This window comes from Alternaria infectoria, assembly GCF_024043175.1.
Source record: "Alternaria infectoria strain BMP 0036 chromosome Unknown scaffold_2, whole genome shotgun sequence".
NCBI lineage: Eukaryota > Fungi > Ascomycota > Dothideomycetes > Pleosporales > Pleosporaceae > Alternaria > Alternaria infectoria.
Genome location: NW_026250691.1, coordinates 1,051,002 through 1,073,271, shown reverse-complemented (window position 1 = coordinate 1,073,271; position 22,270 = coordinate 1,051,002). Strand labels below are relative to the sequence as shown.

The 22,270-nt window shown below is 53.8% G+C and overlaps 7 protein-coding genes across 7 annotated transcripts; 2 read left to right on the top strand and 5 right to left on the bottom strand.

Annotated features, from left to right (window-relative positions):
* Positions 1–4,998: 4,998 nt before the first annotated feature.
* Positions 4,999–5,813, bottom strand: J4E92_001794 (uncharacterized protein; the record flags this gene model as incomplete). The annotated part of the gene is made up of 3 exons (XM_051493203.1): positions 4,999–5,148; positions 5,215–5,603; positions 5,687–5,813. 3 exons carry the CDS (start codon positions 5,811–5,813, stop codon positions 4,999–5,001), a joined length of 666 nt encoding a protein of 221 aa, XP_051356434.1.
* A 713-nt stretch (positions 5,814–6,526) lies between these two features.
* Positions 6,527–7,468, top strand: J4E92_001793 (uncharacterized protein; the record flags this gene model as incomplete). Its single annotated transcript, XM_051493202.1, has 1 exon — positions 6,527–7,468. The coding sequence occupies one exon, from the start codon at positions 6,527–6,529 to the stop codon at positions 7,466–7,468; it is 942 nt and encodes a 313-aa protein (XP_051356433.1).
* Positions 7,469–7,709: 241 nt separating this feature from the next.
* Positions 7,710–9,753, bottom strand: J4E92_001792 (uncharacterized protein; the record flags this gene model as incomplete). The annotated part of the gene is made up of 2 exons (XM_051493201.1): positions 7,710–9,375; positions 9,425–9,753. The coding sequence occupies 2 exons, from the start codon at positions 9,751–9,753 to the stop codon at positions 7,710–7,712; spliced, it is 1,995 nt and encodes a 664-aa protein (XP_051356432.1).
* A 961-nt stretch (positions 9,754–10,714) lies between these two features.
* On the bottom strand, positions 10,715–12,272 carry CKI1 (bifunctional choline kinase/ethanolamine kinase cki1; the record flags this gene model as incomplete). The annotated part of the gene is made up of 4 exons (XM_051493200.1): positions 10,715–11,304; positions 11,352–11,757; positions 11,808–11,956; positions 12,068–12,272. 4 exons carry the CDS (start codon positions 12,270–12,272, stop codon positions 10,715–10,717), a joined length of 1,350 nt encoding a protein of 449 aa, XP_051356431.1.
* A 1,558-nt stretch (positions 12,273–13,830) lies between these two features.
* J4E92_001790 (uncharacterized protein) lies at positions 13,831–18,062 on the bottom strand (the record flags this gene model as incomplete). Its single annotated transcript, XM_051493199.1, has 4 exons — positions 13,831–14,228; positions 14,279–17,593; positions 17,651–17,717; positions 17,769–18,062. 4 exons carry the CDS (start codon positions 18,060–18,062, stop codon positions 13,831–13,833), a joined length of 4,074 nt encoding a protein of 1,357 aa, XP_051356430.1.
* Positions 18,063–18,703: 641 nt separating this feature from the next.
* Positions 18,704–19,290, bottom strand: J4E92_001789 (uncharacterized protein; the record flags this gene model as incomplete). The annotated part of the gene is made up of 2 exons (XM_051493198.1): positions 18,704–18,938; positions 19,058–19,290. The coding sequence occupies 2 exons, from the start codon at positions 19,288–19,290 to the stop codon at positions 18,704–18,706; spliced, it is 468 nt and encodes a 155-aa protein (XP_051356429.1).
* Positions 19,291–20,438: 1,148 nt separating this feature from the next.
* DRE2 (electron carrier) lies at positions 20,439–21,446 on the top strand (the record flags this gene model as incomplete). Its single annotated transcript, XM_051493197.1, has 2 exons — positions 20,439–21,087; positions 21,139–21,446. 2 exons carry the CDS (start codon positions 20,439–20,441, stop codon positions 21,444–21,446), a joined length of 957 nt encoding a protein of 318 aa, XP_051356428.1.
* Between the last annotated feature and the right edge of the window lie 824 nt (positions 21,447–22,270).

Genomic DNA, 22,270 nt, shown 5'->3' with positions numbered 1-22,270 from the left:
AAGGTCTCACACTCTAGATTCAGCCTCTCAACCCATGTGCAACCTCATCGGCTCTGCATACCATAAACAAAAGCACAAACGTCTGCACGGGCAGCAAGTAGTTCCCACACCCAGCACCTGTCAGCACCTTAATCCCCTGCCACCACCACCACTTCAACCAAGCATACATCCGACTTTGTTCCCGCGGAGACGACTCTCCGACGCATAAATGCGGGCTGAAAAGCACATAAGCGGCAGAAAGGGAGCGCCGTGAGATCTGGACCCAGCAGATGCCGGTGCCGCCCGCGTCGGCCACGCTAGCAATGTGCAGCAACACAGCCCTCAGCCTCTTCTTTTTTTTGCTTTCCGCAGTATGCATCTCCTATCAAACCCCGAGGAAGAATTTTCGGGGCATTCTAGAAGCCATTTTTTTCCCTTAGGAGATGCGTTACACAGGGTTTGGCATTTCAAAGCAAAAGAACAGTGGGAAATCGGACCGAGGCTCGGGGATAGCGATGAATGCGTCTGTCTATAATGTATTATGTGCGCGTGCCCAGAAAGAACATCTGGTATGGTGTAGAAAATACTGCAGCAAATGCATCTATGATTCCATGGTTGCGTGACATACACCACCTGGCACTGTCGAAAGAAGAAACGAATGTGGATAGAGCAAGTATCACAATGGTATCATAGCCCACAACCAACCATTTTACCCCCCGGGACCAGATTCATCAGCTTGCATATACAGACCACATGGTTTGTGTTGTTTTGACAAGCTGTTTTACTGTCAAACCTCATAACAAAGAGAAGTAGGAGGGTTATAAGGAGTACTTCCTACATCGTTACAACATCATCTTAAAATAACAAGTTTTCAACAGTTTGACATGAATGGCGTGGTTCCCATTCCGCTCGGTACACTTTCACCGAGCAGACGTGACCCAACGCATGTGGGCTCCACCGAAAAACGTCGGATCTGGGCCTTGCCTACCACGAACGACGCGGTGCAGTGCGTCCGGGCCCTGGCTTGTGGGTGCGTGTGTACCACAGTAATTTGACCTATCGGAATTGCGCTGGAGAGTAATGTGGGACGCACGTTAGGTGGGTTTTTGGCGTGCTGGGGGAACCGGCCGATGCGGTTGGACTGCAGGACGTCATGTAGGGCTGAGAAGAGCGCTGGGGATCGCGCGAAGCGATTTGGTAGTAGTATCGATAGTAACGGCTTTGACGGCAGGAACGACTTCACACATTTCGCTGGTGCGGCTGTAGAGTTCGCATGGCTTGTTTCAGAAAACCAAGGTCGCGTCGTTGTTGGCGCTGGCGTTGGCGCTGGCTGGTCCTGACAAGATCACGGCTGTTGACGTCGTTTGTGGGTGTTAGAGTTCTGGGGAAATCCGGTTCGGGACCTGTCGACGTCAGAGTGTCAGATAGCGAGGAACATCTTTGACGGAAATGGTTCATGCGTCCAAGACGTGTGCCGCGGAAGGTTTTACTCGCCCTGGAAAGAAGGTGTCATTGTTCTTACGCTAGAAGATCGTCACGTCCATGGGTAGGTGGGTTAAGCGGTGACCCTTTCAAGGTTTGTTCGGCTCCACGCGCATGACGCCCGTTATCCACTGTTTGAGTTCGACTACATCCGATGTTCCGCGGCGCGGGCTGCATATTGTTTTGGGTAAATATCTCGTCGCGAGATCATGCGCGAGGGTTATATGATGTGAAGTCATCAGAAGGGAACTGTCGCGTCAGTGTTTACTGATCATGATGCGCTGCTTGTTCATGGTCGTGAAACGATTGGTTCGAGTTGTTGGATGCGCACGTGCATGAATATTCCGCGGTGCAAATATATTGCGCGCATGTATTTTGAGAAGGATGTTCGGAGATCTGAGATGCAGAGTTATGGATCGCGATGGTGCGGCTTCTCAGCTATGGCTGATTTGAGCGCTGTTCAGTAGTACCTAGGTACGGGTCTTCCAAGTTTCGATACTGACGGAAACATCGACATTTCATACCCATCACGCTCTCGTCCAGATAAAATGCAGCACACGGTCAGTTTCTTTTGGGTAGGTTGCTATGTTACGTTTTCAATATGATCATTGCTATGGCCATACGTAGTTCTGTCTCTCTTTCCGACATTGGTTGCTATACACCATATACAATATGGTACACGCAGGACTATGCATCGTCAATATAGGCAAAAGCTGAAGGATTATGGTGAAGGAAATTTCCTTGTCAGGCATTCGTTTGTGATTTAGACATTGGGATCTTGTTTACCAGTAACATTGATATATATCTTTTCTACGGATGGTGTCATATGTCGAAATCCCATGGTAATCATCACCATCATGATCGCGTGAGATAGTCTACCTCCGCCTTGCTATATATGAGGCAACAGGTCCGACCATTCCACACTACGGAAGCTACTCTCGGGAAGTGCTCTAAGACCGGCACATCCTTCTACGATGATGAAGGTTCGTGCAATGCCATATGCCCCAATATGGGTAACAGTGAGCAAGTACTGGAAGAAAGGATGTATATGAGGGAGGTACTCTGTAACAGTATCCACTTGCGGGATACCTGTCCACCTACAAAGATTGGGTAGTTGCCAGATCATCAAGATCCAGAGGTTACCAAAAGAAAAGCCAACTCCGAGAAGGGTCAACCATGCAGCTCGTGAAAGAGTTTGTTCCAAAGATGTTGGAAAGTGGAAGTTCCACGAGATGAAATGTATCAGGATGAAGGTGAGTGCCGCAGTCGTGGAAATCATCCATTCCGTCACGGTCACCTTGCCCGGGTTCATACGCGCAGTGTTTTTGAAGCGCGTGATGGGTACATGCTTGGAGTCAGTACCAATTCGTAGCAAGTACTCGAAAGCCCACATGATAGGATCGAGGATCTGGAAAGGATCTGGATGCGGGTTGATGAAGTCGAGCGGCGTCAGTTTCCAAGGTCTTTTCGCTATGTCGGGGTCTGCTAATGCCAGCACATCGCTCAGTTGAAGTGATCCTTCCATATACAAAGTGACTGTCGTATCAACGTCCAATGGCTTATGGAACCAGAAATAGAATGTCGGAATAGTGCATAGCACGATAGCAACCACGTCGAGCTCGAGCATCGAGACGTGGAGCTGCTGAACGGCGCGTCCGATGCATTGAAGAGCAAACCAGAGTATCTGGATGGATGTAAGGATGCGAACGAAAGCGTCTGCTTTGTTCTTGTCTCGTATGGTGTCGCGGTGTATGCTAGGGTATTCGACAAATCCATGCTCCACAAGGTAGCGAACCTGATGGGCGTTTACGGGAAAGCGTGGATAGTCCGGAGAATCAAGCATAAAGCCGCCCATGTCGGCGAAGAAGGCATGGGTCATGGACCAGTCGGAATATCCGAGCTCATGGAAAGCGGCTACCGAGTGTCGTGCGGAGAGATATTGGACCTGGGCGAACGACGCAAGGATCTCTGGAAAGAAAATAGTAAAGGCAACCCAGGATAATTTTGTCGACAGACACGATCGGAAGCTGTGCTTGTCGGGTACATTGAGAAATAACACCGACCAACTGCATAAAAACGCGGTGACAACGCAGCTCCAAATTATATCGATCGTCCCACGTGCGTTTGGCGAAGCGACCCAACCGTTGACCAGGGGCGTTTCCATTCGTTTTGGCGTGGGATGATTCCGGTGATCAGCGCTGCGTAGACTCCAAGGCGTAACTGTGCGCAAGATCGTATTCTTTATGGTACGTAGATACATCGAATTTATCGAGATCAGGCTGAAGACATGCGCCTTGTTTTCGTTGACGGCAGTTCACACTCAGGGGTTGCTTACTGTGACACAAATTCAGTGAACTGCAGTAACGTTGCATCATCAACATTCAGAACGGGTCGAATGAACCCATCCGAGGTTAGGTTTATCAAACCCCATGTAAGTAGAAGATGCTTCGATTGGTTTGGCTGCATTGATAGTACTGCATATGCAAGGCTGGACTGCGCGAGGCTGCGTGGCTGCGTGGGGGCGGGAAGGCGGGAACATGCAGCGGACGAAGCGCGAGAACATGAACTAGGGAAAGGCCGTTCTACCCGTGCCTTGGAGACTAGATCACTGGCAGTGGTTGTCTTTAGTATTGGCATTGTGCTGGGATTGAATCAGATGGTTAGCATGTTGATACCTTGCCGCCGAGTAAATGTGGGCACTAGGTATGGTGACAGTGTAAATATATCGGTATAGTGTATGTTGGCATGAACAATTTGCCGGGCGTGATTCACCCGAGGTCTGTCGGTGCTGAATAGGTTGCCGGTATGGTAAACATGTGAGTGGTGGAAAGTGACAGGGCTGAATCCTTTGACGGGCGTAAAGATTTGACGGGGCTGAATAGTTTGACGGGGCTGAACAATTTGTCGTGGTTGAATAGTTTGCCGATATGATAAACATGCCGCGCGTGAATGTGTCGCTGCTGAACAGTGTCGGTATAGTAAGTTGCCGGGCGTGATTAATCTGCCGGTGCTGAATGGTTTGCCGGTATGGTAAAGATGCCGCGCGTGAATCACTTATCGATATGGGAAGACTTTTCGGGAGTGAACCCTTTGCCGGTATGGTAAACATGCCGCTGCTGAATCCCTTGCCGGGCGTGAACGGTCTGCCGGGCGTGAATCACTATCAATAGCGAGACATCCTGCCGGTATGGAAAAAACTGTCGGGCGTGAATCATTCGCCGGTATGGTAATCTCTCGGTGCTGAATCAACATAGCACTTCCAACTGCAAATGCTTGAATCAAGCATCCGCTCAGATACACGACCAGGACACAGGACGCAATTGAACATCTACTGGAGACACACTCAGCGTAATGCCATGCTTCATTCAAGTACACAAACACTAAACCCGCCAATCCGTTATTGCAACGCCATATCCTACAGCTCACATACAAGAGCGTTTCGCCGAACCAGGTAAAATATGCCTTTTGTTCCCTATCTCCTGTCATATCGTCGCGCCCGCCGGAAACGAAACAAGTTGTGTGTAATCGACGACGATTCTAGGTAAGCTTCTGCTTGATGAAGAAAGCTCGCAAATGCGATAGTTGCCAGACACATGTCACACCCAGAATAACGAGTTGGATGAGTGTCCAGCGGACGACGCGGGAGTTGGTGTGTTCGGACTGGTCGCGGAATTCGGCTTCGCGTTCCTGGAATAGATGTTAGCTGGTGTCTTCCTATTATCTCTCCCAGGGATGAGTGGACGCCAAACGTACTCTCTGGAAGACCTGTTCCCTCCTCACGTCCTGCAACCTCGAGTTCAAGTCCTTGACTTTCTGCACCAGCGTCTGGACCTTGTCCTTGTCTGTGCTCTCGATCCTGCTCGTCTCTCCGATCGCCATATCCAGCGTGAACTTGACTGTGCCGTGTACGCCTGAGCTCAACCAGCCACCGCCGCTGCTTGGTACGTTCTGGGGTGTTACGCAGATCCTATGTTGACCGCTGTCGGCAGCGCTGAAGGTGAAGCGTCCGTTCGAGCTACCCCGTTGGGCAACGATACGGTGGTTGTTGTCGAATGTCTCCTCCACAGTGACGAAGACGCCGACGTCGGGCTTGGTCTGGTACGTCTTGGTTGCGTCGTCCCATGCTTCGGCGTGGTAGTGGCCTGGGGTTTGTTAGCCGTGGGTTCTCCCGCTGACTCTGCGACGTCTCCATGCCAGGAGACTCATATGTGAGGAAGTGTCGTACCAACAACCAGCGTGTCCTTGGGCAATTCCTCGTAGAAGCACTTCTGGACCGCTCCGTCCATGAAGAAGTGCAGCGCTTGTGACGGCACCGCCAGCGCGGCTGCGAGCAGTAATGTTGGTTTCCACATGTCTGCGGTTCTGCTTCCCCGCGGAGGACTGATTGTAGCGCGGAGTTTGAGTCGTGGGTGAGCTGGTCACTTGGGAATCTTGAAGCTCGTATGCTCGAGATCGCGAAACTCCAGGTGTACGTTCCGAAAGCGGTTAGACCTCCGACACGTGCGCCGCTCCCTCTTTCGCGCCGGGGCGTGTTGAGTCTACACTACCGCAACTTTAATAGTAGTTATCTGCTGTCCTACCTTTCGATTCACAGTTTTTCAAAATATACGTCAAGTTATGGCGATACATACGATTCAGAAATTCTACATAACAACCGTCAAGGGCTGTTGTAGTCGCTGAGGGCAGACCGAAAGTACTGTCATCGTAGCGTGGAGAGAATATAGTACACTACTACATACAGCTGGATACATGCGAGCTCACGTAAGACTATCTTCATTCATCCAGTCGAGTCAGCGGCGATTGTACCAGGAGTCGACTCAATCCAGACACCTCCGAGGCCAACCCCGCAACTACAACATATAACCTAGGTAATCAAATCGTCTGCGTATTTTCAGCCGCATCGACCAGACTCTTCTCTTTTCACAGTATTTCAATCTCTTTTAATTCAAAGACACGTAACCTGATCTCCTTGAGACTGCTATCTTCACAAAATTGCACCTATCATTGAGCACATTAACAACCCTCTATCAAGCCGTGGACCAGCCAAATCCACATCAACCCGACAATGACGCTCTTCACGCCGTCCCCCTCCAACCTAAAAACACTGTCCAGCACCCCAAAAACAATCCTCATGACAGGCGGCTCCTCCGGCATCGGTCTCGCAACAGCAACCCTCCTCTCATCCCTAAACCCATCCCACAACCTCATCCTGCTCGATCTCCAACCCCCACCTCCAAATTTCAAGCACTCGGCTTCCAACCTGCTATTCCATAAGTGCGATATAACCTCCTGGCCCTCGCAACGCGCCGGATTCGCCGCAGGCTACGCGCGCTTCGGCCGTATAGACTGTGTATTCGTCAACGCAGGGATAGCCGAACACGGCGACCAATTCTTCGACGATGCATTGGATAGCGAGGGAGAACTGGCGGAACCAGATCACCGGACGCTGACGCTGGATATGAATGCCGCGGCTGCCACGACCAAACTCGCCATTCATTACCTGCGGAAAAACGGGGCAGAGGGCGGTTCTATTGTGTTGACGGCGAGTTTAGCGGGGTATCTGGCTTCAGCGGGTGCGCCGTTGTATTCTGCGGCGAAACATGGGGTGGTGGGCTTGATGAGGGCGTTGAAGCAGGAATGTGCGAAACTGGGGATTAGTATTTCGGTTGTTGCGCCTGCGATTACGGTTACGCCTATTCTGACGGCGAATAACACTAAGTTGGCTATGCAGCCTGATGCGTATGCGAAGCAGATGGCGGAGGCGGGTGTGCCGATCAATCGACCTGAAGCCGTGGCGCTGGCGGTGTGTTGGTTGTTCAATGAGGGCAGCAAGGCGAATGGTGCGGGCATATTCATCCAAGCGGATCGATTTGCGGATTTGGAGACAGGTTTGGCGAAGAGCAGGCAGGCGTGGATGGGTAAGGAGATGTTGGATCTGTTTCGTGGGGGAAGAAACGCGCCGTTGTTTGCAAGGCTGGAACAGGATGAGGTCAAGGCGAAAATATAAGTAGTTGCATGAGGTAGGATGATGTTGTACATTCCTGCGTTATGCAGTGGATAGTGATGCATCGTATAACAATACCAATAGGGCTATTCCAGTCCCCTATCCATATCCATATCCATATCCGTATCATTTTCCCAATGACGAATATTTTCCCTTCTTGCCAATCCAATCCCAACGCCATCGCTATGCTATCAAAAGCAGAAGTCCAAAGTAGAAACCACGCTCCCAGTCAAAGCCAAACCCGTCATTTCCTCGCCCGTTTGCTACTGACTTCACTGCCTTGGGAGAACACACTGGCGCTCCTCTTATGGCTTTGTCCCGTCGCGCCTTGACTGGTCGCTCGAGACTGCTGTTTACTACTCTCATCTTCGCCTTCTGCATCCACGTCGCCATCGTCGTCTTCGCCGTTGAATCCACCCTCGTCTTCTTCGCCTTCGGCGTCATCATCGGGGTTGTCAGCGTCGTTGTTATCTTCGCGGTCGTCTCTATCGGCTTCGGCATCATCGCCGTAGTTTTTGTTGACGTCGTCTTCGTCTTCCTCGTCGTCGTTCTCCCCGTCGGCGTCGTCGTCCCCACCGGGTGTTTGTTGTTGTGATTCAGGGACTTCTTGTTTTGGTTGTCCTTCGCCTCCTTCACCGCCGCCGTCTCGTCGAGCCTTCATGGCTAGCAAGACCTTGCACTCTCCCTCCTCCTTCTCTCGGACCTTACGTACGTCGAGTAGTTTGCTGACTTTCGAGACGAGATTCTCAAAGACTTCGCCGACCTTGCTCGTTGGTATGCTGACAATGTCACTAACGCCCAACGCCGCGAGCATTTGGCCGATCTTTTGAGTCTGGACGTTGCTCTTTGCTTGTCGCATCTTAAGCAGCTTGTCCGAGCCAAATGTGACACCCGAGGTAAGTCTCTCGTGTGTTGAGACGTTGAAGCGGTGTTCTTGGTGTGGAGAGAGGTGCTTGACAGGCGTCTGGGCGGTAGGTTGTTGGTTCTGTGCCATGCTTTGCCGCCGATTTGCTGCCGAGAGCTGTTGTTGTGCTGAACCAGGAGTGTGTACCATGTCGTTGGCGGAGAGGCTGAGTCTACCAGGTCCTGTTCCACCGCCAGATGCGCGTTTCTTACTACGATCCTGCTGGAACAGCTGCTGGAAGAGGGCCTGGAGGGCTTGTGATGATGTAAAGGCTTGTAGTCCTGCGGAAACGGCCTGGTTCTGCGGCGGTGCGTCCAGTCGTGCCCGGAGTTCTTCGCGCTCGGCATCGAGCCGGTTGGCTGCCATGTTGATGCGCTGGAGCTCGGTGAGCAAGAACTCCTCCTCTTTGACCTCGTCCATTGTGCGGTTGATGAGCGCCGTGGCCAACATCTTTCGATTCCGCTCCATAACCGGGTCGAACTTCGTGAGCATCTCGTACAGGCTGTACTGGTCGGCGTCCATGGAGACTTCTGGTATGCGCTGCTTCATGAGCTTGGCTGAGATATCGTAGAAGCGTGCTTTCAGGTCCTCTAGGGACCGCTTCTTCGACGGCGCAAAGGGCATGGTGGCTAGCGCTTGGTCCTCACTGTTTGCTGGCTCTGACGGGCGTGGTTGCGTCGGCTTGTAGTCGTAGCGATCCCATATCACAGGCCAGCGATACGAGTAGTCTTTTACTACTTCGAATAGGTAGTCTGTCTCCTCGCGACTCCAGTCATCGCTCCGCAGGTACTGGTTGTATTCCTCGTCTGTGAAGCCTGGCATGTCTACTTTGATGTCGTATTTGGCGTAGTCGGCGCACGTCTCGATGTAGTTGTCGGCGGTGTCGCTTTCCTGCATCGGCGCGTCGTCGGCTTCCTGCACGGGTGGTGCGGTCGTGGGCTTGCGCCGCCAGTGCTTGAGGACGAGGCCATCGTTGCGCGCCGGGTTCATAAACGGCTGTTGTACCCTAGAAGCGCGAATTAGCCAATCCTCCGCAGTGCGTCGCGCGTACATACCATCTCTTTGCAGGGCCAGTGCTCTGTCTCTTCGCCCGGTACGCCTTCTTCTCCTCGTAGACGGCGACAGGCGGCGGCCTTTCGCCATATAGCGCAGCAACCTCGCGCGCAACGCCCTCTGGTCGAATGAGAGTCAGTCTCGACCTTTTGACGATTTCCCAAGGAAAGACGTAAGGACTGCCAAACGTACGTATCTTCCTGCTCCCTCCTGCAGGCTTTGAGCGCTTCTGAGTCTGCGCTGCCACGGCTGCTGGACCTACTGCCTTTGGCGCATCACCGCCGGCAGCAGGCAGCCCGAGCATATCGCGCACATCGCGTCCCGACGCCATCGCAACTTTCGCAAGGCGCCGCTGATCGATGAGCCGGTAGTAGGAGAGGGTGCGGGTGATGGAATCGCAGGGCCCCGGGGTGGACGAGCTTAATTTCGTTGTTGGGAAGTCGCGTTGGACCCTGCGCGGGTACCTCACGTGTGGGAATATTGGAATGGCGAAGGAAAAAGTCAAAATGGGCGGATACCTAAATCCAAAAGAATGCGCAAGGGTTTTCGAAGAGATTCAAGTGCAAATCAAGCTACAGGTCAAGTTCTTGCGCTATAGGCACGCACAGCTATGGAGTCATGGATTGCCGCTGTTACGGCACCTTCCAATCGCATACGCAAAGAGGCCATAGCTCCCTGGTGCCCTCCCATGACCGACCCCTCAGATCGCCGCTACCAAGAATGCCAGACAGACATCCATGGATCATCAATGATGTTGACCATGGCAAACGTCACTACTGGACAAAGATGAAATTTGGTGTAGTAAGTGCGTCTATTCGCCCGACTACTCTACCTGAACTAGAACGAGATCCGTCTGTCGCCCTGTACACGCGATGGGCCGTCAGAAGAGACTCCTTTACATGCTATATTTTCCTCGTGCCAAAATGAATAATGAAAATGAGATGCCACAAGTGCGAGCCTCCCCAAGCACACCGCAACGCCGCAAGCGCCCAATGGAAAATCGCTCCCACACTACTGCCAGCTGATGTAGTCTCGCAACGCGGGAGCGCAGAGGTGAAGGAGAGGGTGGTGATGATGTTTTTCGGCGCTGATGAGGAATCCAGGCTGGTGTGGGAGGCGGTTCGGTCGCTCGGTCGTAACTATTACCGTGGAAGGAGATTTTCGATCCCGTCTATCAATCATTACAAGATACCTATACAGGAAGAAAACGTGACCGGGAACACTATCGCTCAAAGAACGGACTCCAGGATGCAACGCAAAGGGAAGGAAACCAAGCTTGGCGACCGCGATTACTACTTGCTGGCGCCGCAGCACAGGGCATTCGCCAGTTTTTGCATGAAGCTAGGCTTCTCGGCACTCTGTCGCGTCGGTTGCGGGTTCGGACTGCTGGCAGGCGCAGCACGGTTGTTTTGTGCCAGGTTGGGCTGGCTGTGTTGGAATTGGGCCTGCGTCGAGGCACCCTCGGGCGGCGCAAGCTCGCCCATGCTCTTCCGCTTGATTTGCGAATCACGGTTCATAGTCTCGCGTGGGCTCCTTCCGGGTTGGGCGCGGGTCGCGCCAGGCTTTGGCAGAGGCTCGTTGAGACGGTGGTGGTCGATAGGCAGATGCGTCTTTTGTTGCCTGTGTTGCTGGCCTTGCATGTTCACAGCCATGGATGAGTTGGGGTTGGCGTTGGAGTGGTGCATCGCCTGGGCAGCCGATGGGTGCGACTTGAGGACCTCCCAGCCCTTGCCGTTGTTCAGCTTCATCCAGTCGTACTCGCCGTCCTCGACCTCTCCGGTGCTCTTGAGAGCCTGAGTGAACAGCTCCCGTAGGTAGTCGTAGTCGGGTGTGTCCTCGAAGCCGAGGTTGCGCACGTAGCTGAGGTACTTGTTGAATTCCTCTGCGCATTGTTAGTAGTGATAGAATTAGTGGATGCAGCCAACGTACCAGGGAAGCCATCACACAGATCCTTGATGGGGGTGGTCTGCTTCTTCTCGCCAATCTTCTCGTACTTCTGCTTGTTGGTGGCAGCCTTGAGACCTTGCCATGGCAATCCACCGCGCAGGAAGTACATGAAGACGTGACCGAGCGCCTCGAGGTCGTCGCGACGGGATTGTTCGCGCCCGAGATGGGTGTTGATGCTCATGTATCGAGCGGTACCGGAGAGAGACTTGCGTTCCCTGTACGGGATGTGCTGCTTCGTCTTGGGGTCACGGTACTGCTTCGCCATACCGAAGTCGACGACGTGGATGACATTGGCGCTCTTTGAGCCAGGGCGGCCGATGAGGAAGTTGTCGGGCTTGATGTCGCGGTAGATGAGGTTCTTCTCGTGGATGGTCTGAACCCGTGACAGCTAGATGAGGTGTGAGCAGAGGAGAGTGCAATGATGCTGTCGGAACGTACCATCTGCTTGGCTACCATGACGACCGTCTTGATGGAGAACTTCCTGTTGCAGTGGTCGAACAGGTCCTCCAAGCTCGGGCCGAGGAGGTCGATGACCAGAATGTTGTGTAGGCCCTCCTGGCCGAAATAATAGACATTAGGGATCCCGGCTGCAGATGGTTAGCCACATAATCGAGGTGCATACATGCGTTGATATACAGGGTGGTGTTGATCACGAGCATCAAAACAAGCGGTAAAGGGGAAGCGAGGTCGGTACTTACGGCAGCCCACGAGGATCTTGTATGTGCGGTACTCGTCGCGCAATTGAGGAGCGTCGCTCTTGCGCGGCTCGAATTTGATGGCGACCTGCTGCTGGTTGAGCAGGTTGGTGCCCTCGAAGATGACGCCGAAGCTGCCCTCGCCAATCTTCTTGCCGACGCGGTAGTGCACGCCGACGACGTTGGAGCTCGTGCTGCCGCTCGCCATGGTGTCGATGGAGCCCGGATAACGGAGGGGAGGAGGAAGGGAGGTGGACGGGAGTGGCAGAGAGGTGCGTGGCTTGGTGGTTGTGACAGCAGCGAGACAGGGCCGCAGCCGTAGGCCGGGAACGAGGCTATGCAACCGGCGAACGCGACTCGGCGTTGCTGAGACGGCGGGTCGAGGGCGAGGCGGGAGCGACCTGTGGTGCTGCAACGAGCAGCGTGCGAGGGGACGGGGAGGTCAGAGGAAGGCACGTAGGACAGGCACGTATAGTGAAGAAAGAGCGACCGACTCTCGACGCGGAAAAGACGTGGAGAAGGGGAAGGAGCGACTGGGCATGGGGCGTGCACTAGCAACCTATCAACCGACCCTTCGCTAGACTCTTAGTAGCACCCAATTCACTGAGAGCACGGGACTGCCACCGTGAGCTATTTACACCCGCCTGCATAGAGACGGAAGTGCACGCTGGCCGTCGTCGTGGGCGCAGGCGTGGGCAGCCCGATGCAGCGGCTCAATTCTGGCTTTCATGCATTCCGCAGCCCATCCCAGGTCGCTCGCGGCGCAGCCGTCCTTTCCCCACTGAGCTGTCACTTTGTTGTTGTACCTGCAGCACAGTCCACACCAGAACTAGCATCCTCCGAGCAAAAGCAGCCCTGGGACGCCCTCGGAAATTCGACGCATCCTTTCCCAGCCAACAAGCGCGCCCGCGCGAAGGGAAGCCTGGTCAGCGGATTCGCGACGGCAATCAGCAGGGTGAAGACTCTGTCCTCCGTCATCGCCATCGACATCGACATCTCCATCGCCATCGCCGTCGCAGCTCGACGATCTTTCCTGCTGTAGAGCCGCAACAGTACCGGCACGGCTAGCACGTATTGGCCGGTCGTGTGTCCTGTCCAGCCTCACCGCTGCTGTGCCTCATGCTGTTCATGCATGCCGCCTACGTCAAGTCGGTGGCTTCGCCTCACGGCATGGCCAACGGTTTTGGTGCGACAAGAAAGAAGCAAAGGTAGTCCTCTTGACATGTACTCCATCGACATCTTCCGCCTCTCATCTCAACGCGCAGCACCACTTTTTCACAACCCGGCCTCAAGTCACCCAACGGCCGTTGCCGAGTCAGGTCATTGGTGCGCGTCGGCTTCCGCGCCCTCTCGCTCGCGCCACACTCGGTTCCCTGACACGGCTGGGTACCCACCGCGCAAATGAACGCTTGTCGTCGCTTGACTCCACAGAACAGAGTCGAGACCCTTGCCGATAGGCGGTTATGCATGTCACTATTCATGGCTCTCCCCTAGCACTTCATGCATTACCCAGGTAGTCACTTTTATACATTGGGTTCCAACTCTAATCATCCTCTTTCTCGTCTCTAGTCAGGTACTGACATGGGACGAGATAGGACGCCTGTCGTCTGCAAAACCATCGCTAGAAATACACTTGATGACAAAAAAGAAAATGAACGCTGTCCGCGTCTGCAGAGTACACGTTTCAAACGCCGTGCCCAATGCTTGATACGCGCCTGTCCTGAATGCACTGCGCCCGATGAAACCCCGAATACGGTCACGACTTCTCATGAATCCTGCATCACCACGTCTTCCTGCTGTGCGCTCTCGTCGTCTCCGTCAAACGTCTCCGACCCAGCAGCGTCCTGCTCCGCCTCGTCCTCTACTTCTTCCTCCGCCATTTGAGGGGCTGCTGGCATAGACTGAGGAGGAACCTTGCCCTGCAGTGCCAGCTCGCGGGCGTACATGGTCTTGCCCGTGTTCCAGGCTGCCTTGAACCAATCGGTGAGCCTGTTTTTGCTGACCTGCTCGCGAAGGATATCGTCATCTAAGAGGTTGTCCTTGATGATCGGGTTGCGAAGGTCTTCGGCAGCAAAGCGAACACAAAGCTCTCCATGCGTTCCTCCAGCACCTAGAAGGTCCCGAAGGTTCTTAGGCCATAGGGTCCGGATGAAAGAATTGCCGACTGCAACTTGTTAGTGGTGAACAAACATATGGTACTAGACATCAACTTACTGCACATGGCGGACAAGGCGCGGAATGTCCATGCCATCACTGTGCCTTGCAACACGTCGTGGATTTTGGCATCAGGCACCTCCTTTTCATTATTGATCAAAGCCCAATTGTCCTTGATGCACAATCGCTTCCAGAAAAGCTTTAGCAAGCCATCGCGAGTTGTCCGGTGGATATTGTTCCAGTTGACTGTCAAGACTTTGAAAGCGTAGATGAACTCGTCATTCCCAAGCAAAGTAACACCTTCCTCGCTGTCGTCTGCATTCATGAGCGTGAGAATGTCAACCATGAGCGCAGGGTCGATAACCCTGTGGTGAACCAGAGCCTCGAAACCCTCTTTGAGGATGGTCTGGTGTGCTGGTCGATCCTTCAAACGACCTTGCCCAAACTCGGCCATAAGGAGTTCAACAGCAGAGTCTTCATCCAGAGCTCCGGTGATGATGGGTAGCAAGCGCTCATAAACCTCCTCTTGGATCTTGGTGTACTCCAGTTGTTGCTCGATGCTTTGGTACATGGCTGCGCGGACCTTCAGCGCCTTAGGGTTTTCCCTGCGTGGGTCGACTACTGCTTGGTTGTCGCCATGCTTTGCCTCCTTCTTGCAGAGCAGGGCAAGCTTGGCCATGGAGAGCTCAACGCGCTGGCACCACGCGTTTGTCTCCTGCTTCGAGCCAGCCTCAAAGAGAACTTCAGCAGCAGTTTCGTAGTCTTTCTCGCCGCAGACTTCATTGATCCATGCTAGCCTGGCGCGCGACGGCTCGGCTCGCAGGAACTTTGTGAGTGCCGGCTGGTTGAGATACTCCTTCATGAAGAGTTGTCCAGCTTGGTTTTCGTTGATGTACTTGGAGTAGAATGCTCCAGCCCAGTCATCACCATAGACCTCGAAGTAGCGCGCAATGCGCTCTTTTATCCGGTTGAGCTTGACTGTGCTCTCCGCCTGCTCCATCTTGCTGCGGGTGTTCGCCTTCTCCGTCTCGAGCCAGTTGGACTCTTCCCAGATCAAGTTGACGAGAGTCGACATATCGTGATACTGCTCGGCCAGTTCCATTCCTTCTGTAGGGAGTCCAATCTCCATCAAGCCCATGATGTGCGATGGTCGGACGTTGTTGTTCCACTCATCCTTGAGGCTGCGGCCCATGGCTCGTGTCTTCTCATCGCTCTGGGCGAGAGCCCACTCAAATCGTTCAATGTGAGTCTGACATCCAAGCTTCACCAAGCGAGGGTTGTCCTTGCCGATCTTTTGTGCCAGGAGTTCTTGGTAGCCTTCCTCGTAGTTGTCCACTGCTAGGTTGCGGCCAACGTCAATGAGGCTTCGAATTGAGCTGACGATGTTGTGAGACGACGTCCAGAACGGAGGTAGCATATCGTAGCCATAGTCCGGTTTGAGGATGCTGTCGTCCAGGCAATCAGGGTCGAGACCGTATACTTCTACGTTTGCTTGACGGAACTCGAAAGCTGTTTCCAAAGCGACAAGCATGACATCGGTACCTTCACTAAGCCTCTGCATGATGGACGGTGTTTGCTTTAGTCCCTCTTTCATATAGAAGGTCCTCAGGTAGAACCAGCCCCAAGGTATCAGCGTGTGAAGGCTGTCAACGTCCTTAACGAAGAATTGTCGAATAGTGTCGTTCTCGCCTAGCTCAGAATCGAGGCCGCTCTTGTAGCGCTCATTCAAGGCTCTGATAATGTCGCTCATCAGAATCTTCTCTGGGTAGGTATCCGGGTGTGCTTGTTGGTCCTGCAGCTTGTCTTGGTACCAGAGCCAGAGCTTGTGTGCAGCCGCGAGCTTCTCGGCATGCCACAATAGCCGCCACCTTGTCTGGAAAGATACGGGGGGATAATCGGTTTGTAGTTGAGTGATCAGGGTACGGAGGGCGAAGGAGCGCTGCTGGAATTGGTCGTCCAAGTTCGAAACTCCCTTCTCCAAGTAGTCGTACGAGGAGCTCAAGATGCCGGCACTGATAGCAAGTGCAGCTTCCGCAGTCTCCTCCTCTGCGAACGAAAAGCGTGATTTGACAGAGAAGTCTATGATGTTGGAGGGAATGGTACTGAAGAAGGTGGCCTGCTCGAGTTTGCTGCGTGCGGTCACTTTCACGCGCTCTCTATCCTGATCGTCTGTGGTAGGAGGCAACGCGCTGATCTGTAAAAGGCCGAATTGCTGGACGAAGACGAGAGCAGTCGATTTCTTGTCCTTCCGTATCGCGGTCTCCAGGGCAGTGCCTGCAAGAGTCACTTCTGGGCGGAAATATACGGTGTCCTGGAAGGGTAAATTAGAACGGCCTGAGTCTGCGAGCAGTTGTGCCTCTGGGCTCTCCTCTGGTTGAGCGAGGGATGCGACGAAGACTGCTCCTGGAAACTGGACGTAGGCTGTGTGTCCAGGCTGTGGCAGGAGAAGCGTTCCGGTCGGCTCCTTGGTAAGCTGCGGCTGATGAAAGTTGCGGACTGGTATCGCCCTGCTAATGGTACCGGCTGTCCTCGACAGATCCACCTCCACGAGGAAGTAGTCCATTGAGTCCCGGCCAGACAGTGCCACCAAAACCAGAAGATTGACAGCATCCTGACCCTGTTGTTGTTCCATAATGGCAAAATCCAGCACGTGGACATCCTGCTGGTTGCGTACTTCTGGAACGGTGTCTGTTTGAACTGCCGACAGGATCGCATCGTATACGTCTACGTCTCGTTGGTGGCTGTTTTGTCCTGACCAGCTCAAGTCCCAGGTCTGAAAGAGGCCGTTTCGCGTCGCCGAGATGACTTCCATGTGGCCCTTGGATTGCGATGTCCGGGCCTTGACGGAGGCGATGGTCTTCCGGATGGATCCTCCGAGAAGGCCTTTGAAGCTGAAGAAGCTACCTCCCGAGCCGTTTGGTGCGCTCAAGACTGTTGTCGCAACGCTTGGTCGACCCTGAGAATCGCGCAGAGTCAGCTGAGCGAGTCTGCCGCTGCTGAAGACCAGGACGTAGCCCGCGTGCTCGACATCGACCAGGCCGGTTATGGTTTCCCCAGAGTACAGCTTCACAAAGCCATCCACCCCTTGCTGGCGCTGGGGGTATAGGCTTCGAGTGTCTGCGCTGTCGATGTTCTCCCAGAAGCTGATCTTGCCTGTCGAAGGCGCGAGCGCGACGATGCCGTAGTCGTTGGTGGGGCCGTTGCGGACGATGGCGCCGAGCGGTAGAGGTTCAGTTGGTCTTAGGCCGAAGTTCAGGTTTAGAGAGACGACCTTTGAAGGGCCGTTCGGGGCGCTGTAGTCCCAGACGAGGGCTCGATCTGATGTCAGGGCAAGCGCGAGGCCGGCGGAGGGAAGGGCGGTGGCATATATCGGAGCTAGAGATGAGTGTCAGCAGGCGCGCATTGCGGTGGGTGACGATGTGTAGGCCGTACTCGATGGGCGGAGGAGCGCTGACGGGAAGCCAGGCAGTTTCTTGACACTGTAGTTTGCGTTCTTGGTCTGCAGTCTCATGTTAGCAGTGCCGTCTCGCGTAGATGCGTATCTACTCACAAGATACGTGCCCGTGTCCTCCTTGGGCGCGCGCTTCGGTGCCGTCTTCTTCTCCCGAATGCTCAAGGGCATGTCAACCACAACAACTGAGTGGTCGACACTCTGTACCGCGTGACCATTTGTCGAGGCACTTCCGTTTCCGTTGATGTGAGCGTCGGCAGGGTCCTTGAAGGTCGCGTCGTTGAGTTTACTGCGCTTTCTGCTTCGTAGGCTCTCAGATTCCGGCCGCGGTCTGCGTCGGGGGTTGCGCAAAGAGCTGCGCGCGCTCGCGATGGACGCCTCGGGCGAAAACATGATGCGAGAGTTTGGAGATGGCGGTTGAAAACGCGAAGGAGCGCGCCGGTGATGATGTTGCTCGCTGAGTTGTTCTGTTTTGGCAGGGATCCAACCAACGCTAGCGCCCGGAGTTTGGAGCCAGCTCCAGGGCTGCTAGTGAGTCGCCAGGCACGCACCATCATCTAACAATTCACTGCACTACGCCCGTACTTTCCTAACAACAGATCTTATATACACGAGGGAATTAGTGCAACCGCTTGGTCGTTCATTGAATCTGCTATTCATTACACGATTCTGCTCGCAATCTACCATGCTGTCTATTCAGATGAGAGCGCCATCTTTCTCGAGTCACATATAGCAAAAGAGTCAAGTGCGTTGTGTTTGTGTTTCATTTATCATTTATCATACTCGTTACAGTTGTCAGAAAACGCCATTGTGGTCAACTTCCGACCATGCATGCCCGTGTGAACTTGCATGGCCGTACTAGAGAACGTAATACTTCCTCCCAGAGAAACATGGTACATGTGTGAGCATATCAGCCTGGAAAGACGACGATATCTGCTCGGTCAAATTGTTCGCGGCAAGCGATGGCTTCCCACATGCCGACTAGCCAGTCGACACGCAGCCATGCCATTATCCGTAGGCTCCACACTCAGCCTTTACATCTTCTTGTCGTGTTCCTCCTCAGCGATACTGTTCTCCGTCGAGGTGGTGCTCTGTTTCTCGAGTTCTTCGCCAAGAGGGCCGTGAATCTCTTCTTCGAAGACGGGCTCGGTCTCGATGGTCTCGAACTTGGTCTTGAAGTCCTTCATGTTGTGGGTGGACGAATTGCTTCGACGGCGGGCGTAAGCCATATTGGGCCTGATATCTTCGACCTCGTCACCAGCGGCGCCCCTGGAACGATGTTGTCAGTCATGGGTTCTATGATACAACCACTCATGAAGGAAGAGCTGTCTCGCGAGTTGCGACTGTCTCTCGAGCGGATAGTAAGGAAGCAGATAGACTGTACTCACCAATTGCCCTTGCCGCTGCCACCCTTCTTTGTCTTGGTCGGGTCGGTGTCGGCATGGCCGGATTTGGCGAAGTATTTGGGAAGTCGCGTCTCACGCTCGGCAGTGCCATCAGCAATGCCGGCGTGGTCGCGATCAGTGAACTTGTGAGAGCGAGTCACTTCAGATGTCAGTACGATGTATGAACAACCTTGGTTTTCTCCAGAGCCTCCTGCCGTCTTACGCCGATGAGCCATTGAGGTCATATCGACCTCAGAGACTCAATGCGAAGAAGGCAAGAGCGCCGGTAGACAAGATGAAAGGCAACACTTACTGTTTGATGTCTTGAGTCGATGGATTGACTAGAGGTTGTCTGTGATGTGATGGAAGAAAGTCAGAATGGATTGAAGTATCCTGCAACGGCGGGCTCGGAGCTACTGTGACTGTAAGAAGCTCAAGCGGGTCAGTACATGGTCTCGTGATGGGAGCTTTGACCCGATGGCGTCGTCTTGCGTGAAGCAACGCGGCCAGATGCGTACCTTGCAGATCTGTGGACAAGTGGCAGCAATGTGTTAGTGAAGACGAGGTTAGCAGAGACGATGGTGGCTGGTTTGATAAAGGAAGGCGCAATGCATCTCACGCGACTGGCGTTGGAAGGCGGGGAAGCTGGGAGGAGCTCCTGCCTTTATATCGCGACCAAGATGGGCCCTGGAACGACGCGCCTCTAGAAGATTCGCCCTCAGCTGCCCAGCTCCGGCTACTGCAGTTGTGCTCATAGCTTCCACCTGTATACAGTAACTGGACACACATTGTTGTCGGTCGGATCTCGGTGACCCTGAGCTTTTGAGGAAGCAACGAGGGGAAGGGTACGTCACTGGTACCTGAACCCCCCCGGCGGTGTCGCGTGGGCGACGATTCATTGAGACACAGCACCACAGCCATGCGCAAACTTGGTCTATGAGTCAATTGCAGGTCAACGATGCTATCGAGGAAGAACAATCTCCAAGATTTGTCTACAATGGCCTCCTGCGTGCCATGGCTTCAGCGCAACGGTGATTACCCCAGATTCTAGATGTTTGTTCCTCGCACGCTAATGCGCTGGATCCACTCGCACACACATGCCGCCATCCCACTTGATCCGGAATCACGTGTTCCGGTCAGCTCGTAATCAGCCCAGGGTGGTATGACCAATCGCCGCGGATTTCTCAGTGATTGCATCAGCAGCGCTTTCTCCGCCTCCGAGGCCGCAGACCAGAAAAGTTTCCCGGGACGCGCCTTTCGTTGAAACACGCTTTTCTTCTCTCCCGCTTCTGCACACTGTTCGCATAGTTCATACCTCGATACACTTTGGTTTTGCAACACTCATCTGCCCCTCCACCGACACACAGCGCCACGATACCCCGCCATGGCCCCGCGATGCCTTCTGATCGGCACACCGTCGATTGCGGCGCACCCAGAGCGACTTGACCAAGTTTACGAGATCCACGATCGCAACTCGACTGACCTGCAGATGCTTGACCGTATCGCCGCTGGTCTGGTCAATCTGCCCGCGTCTACATACGATGTTGTTCTCCTCCTCGCCGACGCCGACGGTACCACGCGCGAAAGTCACAAGTTGCTGGCACGGGATGTCATGAACAAAGTAGTCAGCGCACTGAAGGTGGGGGGTGTTCTTAAGAGCCAGGCAGGCCCCTTCCAAGGCGCAGAGAAGACAGAGGCTATCCTGGCAGGACTGACAGAGACGGCCGATGGCATGACCAAGCCCGAGCAAGAGGAGCCGGTGTCGATACCGCTGAAGTTCGGCAAGAAGGCAAATGGCGCGAATGGAACAAACGGAACGAACGGCGCAAATGGCACAGTCAACCCGGATGGTTCAGTCCCGCTCAACCTTCGCAAGCGCAACCAGCCTGAGCCCGTCAAGCCAGCAGCAGGCGTGGGCTTCGTCGATTTCAGTGATGATCTCGACGATCCAATCATCACGGGCGAGAATGACGATCTGATTGACGAGGACGACCTCATTACAGAGGCAGATATGGCTCGTCCAGTCCTCCAACGTACGTCAAGTCCTCTTACTACCATAAGGGGCCCTGCTAACATGGTTACAGCACTCGAATGCCAACCTAAGCCCGGCAAGCGACGACGCGCATGTAAAGACTGCACCTGCGGTATGAAGGAGAAACTCGAAGCCGAAGACGCCGCCAAACGCACCTCCGCCGATAAAGCATTGAACTCGCTCAAGTTGGATGCCGACGACCTCGACGAGGTAGACTTTACAGTACAAGGAAAGGTCGGCAGCTGCGGAAACTGCGCACTGGGCGATGCGTTCAGATGTGACGGATGCCCGTACATTGGCCTGCCGGCGTTCAAGCCCGGTGAGGAAGTACGGTTGCTGAACAACGATATTCAGTTGTAGGAGCCGGCGACAGAACGATTATTGCATGGTATGGCGTATGGTGTAGGGGCTTCAACAGTCTGGGATAGATAACGTTGCTACATAGCTTTTTGTGGAGTTTTGGATGATACATGACGAAATAGATGAAAGGACCGTGATGTCCTACTCTCGAATGAATATCCAGTTACACATCCCACCCTGATACCAGTATTTACCTTCGCTGGAACTGAACTACGGATAGCCTCTTCAACTCCACTTCCAGGTTTTTTGATTGTGTTCAGTCGTCGAGTGACAACTCAAGCTTCAAGGCCGTTCGTCCAGGTCCATAGTAATCAGGACGGCATTCCGCCTGCTGAAAGCCACACGACGCATACAGTGCTCTAGCAGGAGAACGGCTCTCGTCTACCCATAGAAAGATTGTACTACAGCCCCCTTTCTCCATTTGATGACGAAAGCAATGTATCAGAGCTCTACCAAGCCCTCTCCCTCTTTCTTGCTCGATGACACAGAGTTTATGTAGCCAAGCCAATCTCTTCATTCGCTGGTAGACGAGGTATCCGATCAGCTTGTCTGCATCGTCTTCTTTGAAAACCAGGAGTAGTCCCGTGTTCTTTTTCTTGAGTTCTACATCGTAGTTGAAATGCTCGATTGCTGGGAAGACTTTTCTTTCGAGCTTGGCTACTTTGTCGGCGATGGAGAGGCGCGTCTTTGGTGGGAAGGTTGAGTAGTCTTTGATTACGAAACCAGGTGGAAGTTGCGCTTGTGAGTTTGGCTCAGACATGATGCTGCCGGTGAGAGCATTGGGATGTGGGGAGGAGGGTTTGCGACGCGCCAGTGGTGGCCGG